General features: G+C 38.0%; 1 protein-coding gene across 6 annotated transcripts in view; it reads left to right on the forward strand.

Annotated features, from left to right (window-relative positions):
- UBA2 (ubiquitin like modifier activating enzyme 2) overlaps positions 1 to 13,606 on the forward strand; it is a 36,684-nt gene that overhangs the window by 13,902 nt on the left and 9,176 nt on the right. For all 6 annotated transcript variants that reach the window (XR_011543715.1, XR_011543714.1, XM_070632543.1 and 3 more), the window contains exons 7-14: positions 138 to 205; positions 672 to 793; positions 4,522 to 4,621; positions 5,573 to 5,739; positions 7,567 to 7,660; positions 7,759 to 7,871; positions 10,682 to 10,837; positions 12,490 to 12,586. Coding sequence is in view for 4 of the 6 variants with exons in the window: in XM_070632543.1 (XP_070488644.1) it covers positions 138 to 205; positions 672 to 793; positions 4,522 to 4,621; positions 5,573 to 5,739; positions 7,567 to 7,660; positions 7,759 to 7,871; positions 10,682 to 10,837; positions 12,490 to 12,586 (917 nt within the window). In the remaining 2 variants the exon portion in view is untranslated. The remainder of the gene's footprint in view (positions 1 to 137; positions 206 to 671; positions 794 to 4,521; positions 4,622 to 5,572; positions 5,740 to 7,566; positions 7,661 to 7,758; positions 7,872 to 10,681; positions 10,838 to 12,489; positions 12,587 to 13,606) is intronic.

Below are 13,606 nucleotides of genomic sequence, written 5' to 3' on the forward strand. Positions count from 1 at the left end.
TATCAGTTGTTTCTTCTTCATCCCTCCTAAAGATTAGGGATATTCTAAATTAGTTTTTTGTGAGAAAAGTAGGAAAAGTAAACATTTTGTTCAGAATATTGTGTTGTACATAAATATTTACTACTCTTAAATTATAGTCAGTTGTTTGGGGAAGAAGATGCTGATCAAGAAGTGTCTCCTGACAGAGCTGACCCTGAAGCTTCCTGTGAGTAAACTGTTCGGAATGTATTTTCTTATTAGTGAGTACTACCTTTGTTTTACTAATTTAATATTGATATTAACATTGATAAAAAAGTAATTGCTGTTATGTGCTAGATAATGTGCGCTTAAGATGTATTATTTCATCTTGAAAACAATGTTTTAAAAAATGGCTAGTTCTGTTTTACTGGTGAGGAAATCAAGGTGCAGAGAAGTTTCACAAATCCATTAAATAGAGCTGGGAGTTGTTACCAGATCTAATTATAAGTATGCTTTGAACTGCTCTACATGTGACCTTCAGACATTGATATAGAAAAAGGTGCTAATGAACTTGTCATCGTCCTTTCTCCTTGAACTCAATGTATCACTCATGCGTGTGACTTCCATGAGTGACTTCTTTTTTCACCAAAGGTGGATGAGAGGTTAGTTTTACATTTATTGCAGTTGAAAATAAAATTGTGTTTGTTTTGAAGGGGAACCAATGGAAGCTGAAGCCAGAGCCAGAGCATCTAATGAAGATGGCGACATTAAACGTATTTCCACTAAGGAATGGGCTAAATCAACTGGATATGATCCAGTTAAGCTTTTTACCAAGGTTAGATTTATTTTCTTTGTAATGGGATAGATTTATTATTCTGCTTTAAAATAATACATGCAATTGAATTATGCTTTTTATATCTAATTCTGTTTTAATAAATTGCTTGATGTAATCGAGATTTGCAGGTTTTGAAATTTTAGCACCTTTACTAAATCAGGATAACATCTTTATAGGAGGTAGGACAGAGGCTTGCTTATACACTCTTGGTTGTCTTTCCTTCTCCCACTTTCACTGAACCTCTTGCTTTTCCTTATAACTGACTTTTAGTTCCTGCTGTTTCTTGTCTTATATCCCTTTCCTGCTCAGATCTTCTATTGGCAATTTGATTGACATGTTCTAAATCACTCTTCGATCCCTAAGCCTCTTGTTCTTGGCTGAATCCCTCTTCATTAGTATATATTATTGGTCTGCTGAATATTTCTAGAGAAATCTACAAGATTGTTTTAATTGGGTCTACCTAATTAGCTCTGCTAGGGTTCCAGTTCTGTGGTTTTTGTTTTTGTTGTTTTGAGGAAGATTAGCCCTGAGCTAACATCCACTGCCAATCCTCATCTTTTTGCTGAGGAAGACTGGCCCTGAGGAAACATGTGTGCCTATCTTCCTCTACTTTATATGTGGGACACCTGCCACAGCATGGCTGGACAAGCAGTGCATAGGTCTGTGCCTAGGATCTGAACCAGCAAACCCCGGGCCACCGAAGTGGAACATGTGAACTTAACGACTGCACCACTGTGCCGGCCTCTCCAGTTCTGTGTTTTAAAAGTCGTTTTATTGTAATAGATAACTTGAAACTTTCTCAACTCTTCTTAAACTGCCTGATACACTCTTGCTGCCCTCAAAAAGCAGATGACCTTAAGAATATATTAATAGATTTACAGCCATTGGACATAATTTACCTGTTAAGACAATGTCCCACTTCATTGTAGACTCTTTTTTTCTTTTTTCTTGGTTTGAGAGAAATCTCTTTGAGTAAAGGCTAACTCTTCCACCTGCTATTTTTCCTTCCCCTTAATCTTTAAACAGTGTTTTCTGGCTGCCTTGCATCTGAAAACTCTCCTGGCTCCTCCTGTCTTCTTTTTGACATGCATAGGTTCCACTGTCCTAAGTAAATGGCCTACTACTCCCTCCAGCTTATATTTCATCTAGTTACTCAGTGGCAACAGATGTCACAACTTGACTATCTTAAACAAATTGCATTTATTTTCTCAGTACAGCCTTTTACTTGGAAAATGGTTTTTATTTTGATTATACTTAAAATGCATTTAACTGATATGGATAGTGATAGTATTTTCCAAACTTGTGTCCATATACCTACTTCCATTCCAATCTGAGCAACAGTTAAATGCCAGAATAGCTTGAAGTACATCTCCAATCTGTTATTCAACAGGTAACTTTAAGTATCTGCTGTGTGCCAGGCACCACTCTAAGGAAGGATATAAGTGGTGAACAAAACAGAAAATAGGGAACTCATAGTCTGGAGGGGAAGTCAAACATTGAACAAATGTTTCAGATTCAGTGTGTTATGACATTAAGTTCAGATGCATTGAAACCCTTTAATAATAAGTCGACTTAACCTGTTATTATTAACCTTATTATCAAACCTAGTGTGAGCGTTCAAAGAAGGCTTTCTAGAGGAAGTAACATTTCAACCCAAAGCTGTCAACAATAAGGGTGGAGATAAGAGTACAGCGTATGCAAAGAAAGTCTAAGGTTGAAGAACTGAAATGATTCCCATTAGGGGAGAGAGTGGAAAGAGGACTAGAAAGGCAAGCTGAGGCTAGATCAGGCAGGACTTTGTAGGTCATGATAAGGATGTTATACCAAGACAGTGGGAATCCATTAAAAGGTAGTCTGTAGGATGACTATAAGGGTGTAGACTATGAGGGTATGCAGTGCACCACTTTAGGACATAATATTCCTGTTGTAACCAACGTGGGACAGTGCCTTCTGGAGTTGTGCGGTGCCTGAATAATCTGGAGTACAACCCATCTGCATTCCCAGTGGAATGTAGAGGAAAAGTAGACTCAACAGGACTTTGGATGTATAAGTTGAGGAATCAAGAATGATACCTGATTTCCTGCTGGGCAGCAGAATGAATAGAGGTGCCATTCTCTGAGATAGGTGAGGTGGGAAGCAGATGTGTATGTATGGATTTGGGGGTTGGAGAAGGTGATAGAAATAATTTTGAGATTACTGTGGAATACTAGAGGTGACAAGTGGTTCTGTAGATAAGTAGAGAGGTTTAGACTAGAGATGTGGTTGGGATTCATAAGTTTATAGTACGAGAGAAGAGTATGAAAATAGTTCAATGCACAGCTCTGAGGGACTCCCAGTATTTAATAATTGGATAAAGAAGGACATACAATTTGTGCTTGGAAAACCACACTAATCCCCATTGTCTGGCATACTTTTCAGCCAAGTGCTGAAGGCCCTCTAATTGTCTCCAGCTACGTTTGTTACCCAGATCGTACTGGACTCCTCATTTTCTCGCCTGTTTATCCACTTCGGATGTTACTGTCTCTGGGGCTGGCCCGGTGGCGCAGCGGTTAAGTGTGAACGTTCTGGGTTCACCAGTTCAGATCCCAGGTGCGGACATGGCACTGCTTGGCAAGCCATGCTGTGGTAGGCGTCCCACCTATAAAGTAGAGGAAGATGGGCATGAATGTTAGCTCAGGGCCAGTCTTCCTCAGCAAAAAGAGGAGGATTGGTAGCAGATGTTAGCTCAGGGCTAATCTTCCTCAAAAAAATAAAATTAAATTAAAAAATAAAAAAACAAATGTTACCATCTCCTTGAACTCTTTCCTTACTCTTCAGATAGATAGAAAAAGTTCCTCATAGTATTCAAAGCTGTGCGATTATCGCACTAAATTATATTGTAATTATTTGTATATTTGGCTAGTTTCCCAAAGATTAAGGATGCTTAATAAATATTGATTGGATTGAGTTTATTTTGATAGAAATAGTTCTAACATTTTTTATTGAGCCAAATCTAAATTCATACCTGATACCTAGAATAAATGTGTTGAATAAATCAATCTACAATAGTAAATGCAGCTAAGGAAAAAGTAAAAATATGAAAGTCATCTGAAATTCTACCACATCCTATAGTGTGATTCATATGATAGTCTCTCAGTCTACATGTGGTAATGTTTATGTTTTTGAAATAGTAATCGTTTACATGTGTTTGAGGGTTTTTTTGAGAGGGACATTTCAGAGATGTTGCAAATGGTTAAGAAATTCTGTTTTTGAGCACTTTTAAAGTGTGGGTGCTTTGTTGGTGTGTGTACCCACAGACGCAGAGATGTTGCTGACTGGTGTCTCTAGGCTCCCTGATTGTATTCAGTTCCTATGCAGCTGGTGTGTGTTTATTCAGGCCCTTGATTGGTGAGATCGTGCTTCAGACTGATCTTTGGAGCTTTTGGGGAGCTGGCTTGGGAGGGCAGGGGCGGTCAGCACAGTTCAGAGTCCCTGACTGTGTTTTCCTCACAGCACCTCTGCTTTTGACTGTTTCGAATACCAGGGTTCTGTGTAAAATTTCCTTTTACAAAAGGTTTAAGCTTTTTCTTTCTTTGGAAAAATCGTTACTCTCCTTGTGTATGATGTGTCTTTAAATCAGAAGATTTTATAGTATAATGTTTTTAATAAGTCAGCAATGAAAATTTCTTATATTTTATCAGTATATAGGGACTGTGGGTTCATGGAATTTATCTTTTTCTTTTTTTAAGCTTTTTAAAGATGATATCAGGTATCTGTTGACAATGGACAAACTGTGGCGGAAAAGGAAACCTCCAGTTCCGTTGGACTGGGCTGAAGTACAAAGTCAAGGTAAAGGATACATTTTAGTCTTGGGGATACTAAATTGGAAATTCCCTCACTTAAAGTCTTTAAATAGCCTTATGTATCTTGACAATGGTATATATACGTTCAGAGGAAGAAATTCAAGCAGTTAGAAAAGTATGAAGGAAAACCACTGGAAATGTATCCCCTGGAGAAATAGCCACTATTAATACTTTAGGGAGTGTCTTGGTAGTCAGCTCGAGGCACACAGTCAGACAGTCGTGTACGTGCCTTACATGAGTGGAGTCATACTATTTTATACTCTGCCTTGCTCTTTTCAGTCAGTGTTAACTAGTCCCTTATCAGTTAAGATTTAGTTGTTTCAAATTTTCCGTGAAATAAAGTGTTGTAATGAGTATATATGTACCTTTGTATGATTATCTCTTTAAGATTTAATTTAGGAATGTATTTAAAATATTTTAAATGCGAGAAAAGCTATTGTAGTAGTGACTGCTTCCTTATTGCACTCTCCTTCAACACACTGTGTGTCTACTTTATCGGAATTGTATTGTAGTTCATGCATGCCCAGCAGTGGTCAGCTGGAACCGGCGAGGTCCCAGGAGACTTGGGGTGTCAGTTTGGAGCAGTTCTCTATAGTAGTGGATACTTGACTTTACAGAAGAATTCAAGCACGGCTCTAATAGCTTCCATGTAATGAGTGCTAACTGTGTGCTGGGCATAATGCTTATCATCATATCTGTGTTATATCCTTGATCCCCCAGTAACCCTGTGAGGTTCTGAGACAGTCTTGCACCTTTCTTTTCTCAGTTTTAACAATTTTTTTGTGCAGATATTTGTCTCATAGTGATAATTATCTTAATGGAATTTGTTTCATATTATTTGATTTTCTTACTGGTCAGCCATTGAATTGTTAAATAAAACAGTAGAGGAATGATGTTTAATTTAATAGTGAAATTACTCATATTTTTTTTTCCTTAGGAGAAGAAACCAATGCATCAGATCAACAAAGTGAACCCCAGTTAGGTCTGAAAGACCAGCAGGTTCTAGATGTAAAGAGCTATGCACGTCTTTTTTCAAAGAGCATCGAGACTTTGAGAGTTCATTTAGCAGAAAAAGGGGATGGAGCTGAGCTCATATGGGATAAGGTTCGTTTTGAAAATGTGTGGTGATTACTTGTCTATCAAATGTATATTTTAGTTCTTAAACTGTAACAGAAGCTAGTAATGTTTTGGATATCATTTATTCTATCAGATTTTGAGGACATAATATTGATTTTTGTTTGGATATTTCATCTCTGATTACTACATTGAACTATGAGTTTTCTGTAGATGAATTCAGACAATATCATAAAACCTGAGTTTACATTCTAAGTAATGTGTCCATGGTTTATAATTATGTTGACTGGAGAAATAATGTGAATTTATTGGAGTGAAATGTTTAACTTAAGACTTACTGCATGATATAGATTTGTTAATAGAAGTCATAATATCCTTTTGAGACAATGGCTCATAGGTCTAATTTGACCTTGAAAGTAATAAAATTGCCTATCCATTAAAATTAGTTTTATATATATAAATAGTTATAACTATTTCAGAGGTCTGAGAGACCTCTTAATACAAAAATGTAATTATTCTTAGAAGTTAAAGTAATATTTAATGTTTTACAGTTTGATGTCATTTTGAGATTTAAGTTAATTTTACTTACTTTCAATTGTAGTCAATGTTTTGTATGTTATAAGTGATTTTTCTGATAATGTTTGTGTGTTCCTGTGATGGTAAAGATTTGCCATGAGTTTTAAAGTAAGAGGAAAAGTTTGGTCAGTTTTAGAAAACTAAGGTAACTGTGTGCGCAAACTTGGGAACTGAGGTTGAGTCATACATGGAAAATGAACCTAATAAGTTTAGATTTTGGGGGATTCTTGTAAACATTAGTCTCTTGGGTTTATGTGGTATAAGGAGTAACCACTTTTTAAAAAAATATTTTCATTGTTATTGTTATAATAGTGACTTGGGAGGTTTTCATCTATATGCGGGGCTAAATAATGAAACTTTGGAACTGGGAATTGTTGCCCTCTGTGAGTGAAGTCTGCACCTAGTGGGTGTGCTAAGCCAGTTGCCTGAGAAATCCCTGATGGACACTGTTTGGTACTGTTAAATATTCATACTTGATCCTCACTGCAGCCTTCATGGATGTTTATATAATTTTCCCTATTTAACAAATTAAGGAATTTTGTTTCGGGAAAGTTGATTTGCCTGAGGTTACACAGCTGGCCAATAAATATATGAAAAACCCATATTCTATCGATGCTTTTTCTTCTGTACTTTGTACTTCTTAATTATAGGCTAGGATAGTTTCTTCTCAATTCAGGAAACCTTGCTGAAGTCTAATTAGAGAGACTAGGGCATAGTCTCAGGATGAATGTAAATTGTAAAGGGAAAATTTTATTGTATTGCCATATCTGAAAAGAAACAGCAGATACAGGAGAGTAGTGTATATGAAGAGAATTTGGAGAAGGAACGCCAAAAGGAGGAGTACAAGTGTTTCTGAGGCTTTAGTGAAACAGCTTTGTCAAAACAGCCTCTCTCTCCTTCCCTGGATTCTGTGCTTGTCAGACAGCCTTTCACTGCTCACTGATGGACCAGGAAAGGATTGCCATCGTCAGTGGATGGAATTGGGGTTCTGGTCTTTGCACTTAGTCCCCAGTGCATTTGTTTAAGGAGGAGTGAATTCCTAGAAGCCTGGTGGCTCTTGGAGTTCTTGTCAGACTGCATTCCTGGATCAGAGGAGTTGATGAGACCCTGCCTCCTGCTCATCCCATCTGCGTGCTACTGTAAGGCCCTGCTTGACCATCCCCTCATTCTGCTTGCTTGTCTACAACGCTATAAACATGTGAAAGTACTGTTCTGAAAGCAGTACTAGTCAAATTAGTAAATTTGTGGGGAGACTTGTTAAATTGTTCAAATTATTGGCAGGATGACCCATCTGCAATGGATTTTGTCACCTCTGCTGCAAACCTCAGGATGCATATTTTCAGTATGAATATGAAGAGCAGATTTGATATAAAATGTAAGTTGTATTTTATACCTCAGTTGTATCATCTAAGGGTTTAAGTTAGTTTTTCTTTTTTTAACTCCTAAACATATTCATTCCTTTTTTTTTTCCAGCAATGGCAGGGAACATTATTCCTGCTATCGCTACTACTAACGCAGTGATTGCTGGGTTGATAGTATTGGAAGGATTGAAGATTTTATCAGGAAAAATAGACCAGTGTAGAACAGTGAGTATTTCTATTTGCATTTTTTATTCAGCCTCTTTTTAACAGTAATCTATAAAAATCACATTAAACAGACAATTTGAAAAATTAAAACAATAAAATTGGTTTGAAGCAATGGAAAAATAATTATTCAGGTTACCTTGTGAGTACACATTTAAGCTTTCTGGAAATTACCACAAAAAGAAAAACACATTTTCTTCTTTTATATTTGTCTAAAATTGGAAGCAGAAGCTAGTTTGCTTCTAACATTTCCAGTTTTACTGACTTCTCAGAGGAACTCACTGTGTGGGTCCTTAGTAAGTTTTTTCAATTGTTTTTAAATTCTAGGAATTCTCTAGTTTTTAAAATTTGTGTGGTCATTTTATAGTCCTCTGGTCAATCCCTTTTTCCAGTCTTATTTTAAACCTCTTTTATATTTGATAATGTTAATGTCTGAAATCTTTATGGACGAGTTTACTATCATTTCTGCTAGATCTGTTATAGTGTTTTGTTTGTGTGGTGTATGATTTTTTTTTTAAGCCAAATTAGTATTTGTTAAAACTGTATCTGTGATAATTCTTTTAAGGACCCAGTGAAGGTATGTTTCTTCAAAGAGGAGTTGCATTTGTTTTTATTTGAGTGCCTGGGGTCCAACCAATCTGGGACCACTTTTAAATTCTCATTTAGTTTTTCAACCCACATATATATTCATACAGCAAATGTGCATGATGCCCTATCTTGTAATGAAGTATAAAAGAAGATTATCACTCCCCTCCCCCCCAAATGAAGCACCAAGGTCAAGATAATTTTTTTGCTGTTTCTGTGGGGAAGGTATTTTTCTCCTCTTCTTTACACCTTCCCTTCCAGGTCCTTGCTTTGCATAAGGGTCTCCTATTATAAGAGTTCCTACATTAGTGAGGGATGGGCTGGGTTTCTCTCTTAAGACTGAAGCCACCCAGATATTCTCTTTGGATTCCTGCTTTCATTCTGTATTGAGTTTGTGTCTGAAGATGCTTTGCTGTCTTACTGGCATAGTGGTTCAAAAAAACTTCCTAAAAAATAAAAAATATAGCCAATATTTTTGCTGTTTAGGTTCTCCTTTTTTTACGTTAATGTTAAAATTAAAGGACCAATTTACTTTTAGGAATTTCTAAAAAATACCTAGTCTATACTGGTACTATTATTTTTCGGTGCCATTATTGATGAACTCTTAAAATATCTTTCATTGTTTTCATGAAATTTCAGGGTGAAGGAATGTACAATTGTGTTGCCAGTTTGCCATCTTGATTCGGTTTTCTACGTGAATTTTTTCTTTTAAAGATTTTTTTGTTTTTTTCCTTTTACTCCCCAAAGCCCCCTGGTACATAGTTGTATATTCTTAGTTGTGGGTCCTTCTAGTTGTGGCATGTGGGACGCCGCCTCAGTGTGGTTTGATGAGCAGTGCCATGTCCACGCCCAGGATTTGAACTGACAAAACGCTCGGCTGCCTGCAGCGGAGCACGTGAACTTAACCACTCAGCCATGGTGCCAGCCGTTCTACGTAAATTTTTATTTTGGCTGTCCTATTTTTAATTTCTAAAAACTTCATTTTTTGATTTCTACCTTTTTATAGCAGTCTGAATTTGTCCTGTGGCTACAGTATTCCTTTGAGCTCACAAACAATACTAATTGTTGAATTTATTATCTTGTGTACTGTTTACTATAGTAAACATCCTTCTTGTTTCTTTGCCTGCTCAAGTGTTTCCCTCTCTTGGGCTAATGATACTTATATGTCCTGATTTTATATGTTCATATTTATACTGAACGTCAGGATGGATTAATTGCCTGGGTATTAATAGCGTTAGCTTTGTTTCCATTACTGGTAATTTCCCTTAGCACAGTTCTCTTCCTGGTAAAGCCCAAGATCAGTTAAATCTGTTCCCCATTGTACCCTGTTTCCAGCCCTGCCAACACAATGAATATGACTAGCCTTCATTGTGGGGAGAGGCTGCAGGAAGGCTCTCCTAGCACTTGCAGCCTCTCAAGGAATTTACTTCTTTAAGCTCAGGGGATCGATGGAGTTCCTCTTTACACTTAATTCATCTTAGCAGACACCACTCTATGTGGTGGTCACAAGATGAGAATTTGTGTATCATCTTCCAGTGTTCTCCTGACATTTGTTTTGTTTGTATTAAGTTTTGCTAGTGTTCTCCAAACTTTGTGGTAATAGGAGGTTGGGGCCTTTTTAAATTTCAGCACACTTCTCTGAATTTGCCTTAGTTCTTATTTTTTTGTTTGGGTATTAGAGAAATGCTATATAGGTGCTTACGGTTCCAGATGTACGTAATTATTTTCCCTTAATTATATAAAGGTTAATATCGTAGACATCATAGAAAATCGGAAAAGAAAGGCAGCTTATTGGTTCCATACATCTGTGAAAGCATTATCATTAATTGGAGAAATAGTGTATTGACATTGAGAAGTTGGCTTAAAATTAATGAGAATAACCAGTTGGAAGGGACCCTAAAGCTGATTTAATGACACCAGAGACGATGAGTATGGCTAGCCATTCCTCTTGCTAAATTAGTTTGCAGAATAGTCTAGAGTCTTCAATAGAAGGAGATTTCTTTTCGCTAAGCTCAGCATTTTATATGGTAGCTAATTTGAAAAGAAGGCTGGAAAAATTAGTCTCTTAAAGTTATGATTTTCCTTATCTATTTTGCCATCTAGAAGGAATGTTTGAGTAATTTTTACTGGCTGTACAGTAAACAAGACAGTAAACTTCACACTGTATGGTGTATAAAATTGTAACTCAAATTTCTGATTGCTGCTTGTGTTTTTTTCCTCCTCCAAAGATTTTTTTGAATAAACAACCAAACCCAAGAAAGAAACTCCTTGTGCCTTGTGCACTGGATCCTCCCAACCCTAATTGCTATGTATGTGCCAGCAAGCCCGAGGTGACTGTGCGACTAAACGTCCATAAGGTGACCGTGCTCACGTTACAAGATAAAGTAAGTGTAGGAACTGTTCTCTTTCACAAGCTTCTTCATTTCCTTTTTCCTAAAAAAAAAAAAAAACCCAAGTTCCTTTTTGCCTTTTACAGTGTTAACTGTGATAACAAACTAAAAGCCAGGTAATTGCTCTGAAACTGACTGCTGAAGTGTGTTGCTCTGGTATCCTGCGTCTCTTTACCATCTGGGTGCCTGCTGGCTTTGCTGTCTGTGGTTCCAGAATATGTGCCTCACATCCCAGAAGGGAATGGATATATTTGGCTAGAATATGCACCACAGGTGGGACAGCGGTGGCATAGTATCTTGGCAAGCAGACTCTGTTTCCCAGATAGTGCGTAAATTCTGTATTTTTTGGCAGACAGGAGGTATCCTTAAATGGTCCAGTGATGGTCCTGATTCTAGTCTGTTGAGTTAGTCCCTGAGGAGATGGCAGCATTTGTGCACCTGGATTCACCCATAGAGCTCTGCAGTGAGGGAAATGGAGGTTTAGGATGTAGTCTGGTCTTGTGGTCTGCTCCTTCAGTTCCTCCTAGGTTGGCTAGATTAGTTTCTCTGTTAGGGAAGATTTCAAAAATGTCCAGAAGAGGTGCCACCTGCCACTTTTGGAATCGCTTCAGATTGTTCCTCTGATTATGTCCGTCATGATGTTCCATATTTACATACCTCCTAACACAGGGGGAATAGACCTTTGTTGGCCCTGAAGGCTGTTTGAGAGTGTATGGCCTTTCTCCTAGAACTGGTTACACAGGACTGGTTGTGTTTTAGATGGGAAGCATCAGGACTTGGTATACTGGCCAACAGAGGGTTGTTGTCCCACGTTATTTTTTTAAAAAAAAATTTTTGTGAGGAAGATTGGCCCTGAGCTCACATCTGTTGCCAGTCTGCCTCTCTTTGCTTGAGGAAGATTGTCACTAAGCTAGTAAATGTGTGCCAGTCTTCCATCTTGTGTGATGCTGCCACAGCATGGCTTGACAGTGGTGCTAGGTCTGTGCCTGGGATCCAAACCCACAAACCCCAGGCCGCTGAAGCAGAGCCCGTGAACTTAACCAGTGCTCCACTGGGCCAGCCCCTCCACCGTCTTTCTTAGGAGATAATTATAGTTGGTATCTACTCATTCTTGAGCTAAAGGTAGTTCCACTACTTGTAGGATAATCGGACCTTTAGAGTATTATCTCGTGTTTTTAGGAGCAGGTAGGATCTAAGAGTATCGTCACTCATGATCTGTCTTGGAATTTAAAGAGAGATGGAACTCAGCAAGGGAAAGACTATCTGAGAATCAGATTAACAATAAATTTCCCATCTAATGAAACATCTGCCAGTACAAGCTTGGCAGAGGCTAAGATAAAATATGTCAGGTATCTACCTCAGTACCTAATCTCCAGGGAAGGACACAATCAAGGAGTTCTCAGCCCTGCATTTGAAGGAAGTTTTATCTGATCTCGGTCAGCGGTTGAACATGGGGAGGGAATGTGGACATAAAATCATTGGGTGAATTCCCACTATTTTCCTGCTTCCCCTGAGGTATCTTAAAGGATAACTTGGCCCCTTTGCAATGGAAGGGGAAAGTGTGAGCCTTTATGGCAGAAAAGTGTAGGGTTTTTTTATGGTCCTTAATTCCACATATTAATATTTTGAATCTCTTTTTCTCGTAGATAGTAAAAGAAAAATTTGCTATGGTAGCACCAGATGTCCAAATTGAAGATGGGAAAGGAACAATCCTAATATCTTCAGAAGAGGGAGAGACAGAAGGTATTATACGTTGCATTTATTCAATCCCCTCATTTCGGTGGAGACTGCATTTATTCATTCCCCACATTAGTTTATCCATTCACTGTATATGTTTCTCAGCATCACAGTTGATATTTGGTCATGTAGGTGCTTTCCCAAGGTGGCATTGCCTTGGTGGGATCACCATAGTTCCAGATTTAGGAACTCCATGTTGTCAACGTGTTTGGGGGACTATTTCTCAATAACCCAGCTCACAGTTACCATCTACAGGACTGCACTGCTTTCATCCACTTCCAAGGAATCGCCTTGCCTGTATCTTGGCTCCTGGAGCTAAATTAGTAACGAGAAGATTGCTCTGGCTGTTAGATCAGAGTAGGAAGGTTATCTAAGGCTTTTAGGTATTTTGTCCAAGAGTGGGGACGTCTTGATAGCCTGCTTCTATCATAAAACAGAAAGTACTGCTGAAAATCAGTGCCTAGTTTTGGCTTTCTAGGCTTTCCTTTTTAGAAACTCAGACAGGTCATCCCTCTTGTTACTGCATTTGTTGTACAAGGTGCAACACGTTTAATTCTGTTTCAGCTTTCTTAGTGAGAGTTGGTTGTGGTTATGCCTCCTTCAGATGACACTACGCTAGTCAGTCTGATTGGACTTAGAAGTTCCCACACCTCTTCTGTCACTTTGGCAGCTGATCTCTTGCGTTACCATTTTAGTTGCTTTCTCCATATCCCAAGTTTTGCCAGGGTACCAAAATCGGGGGCACTCTTTTCTCCTTATATCAACTTACTTATTCATCTGTGTGTTCAGTGGTCATTTATTCAGTGCACTTTTACCAGATCCTCATGGGGATTCAGATGTCAAACCTTTAAATTAAAACTCAGTGTCAGGATTCTTCTTGGCTGTAGTTCCTTGTCAAGAAATTGTTTGGGATATTAGGTCATGAGTAATTGTAGGCCATGTTTTGGCTGGGTGGTAGTCTATTTTAAGCATCTAGTTGAATATTTAAGCCCCATTCTAGCCAGCTGTCTTCACACACAAAAAAAC

The sequence above is a fragment of the Equus przewalskii genome, chromosome 9 (genome assembly GCF_037783145.1).
Source record: "Equus przewalskii isolate Varuska chromosome 9, EquPr2, whole genome shotgun sequence".
NCBI lineage: Eukaryota > Metazoa > Chordata > Mammalia > Perissodactyla > Equidae > Equus > Equus przewalskii.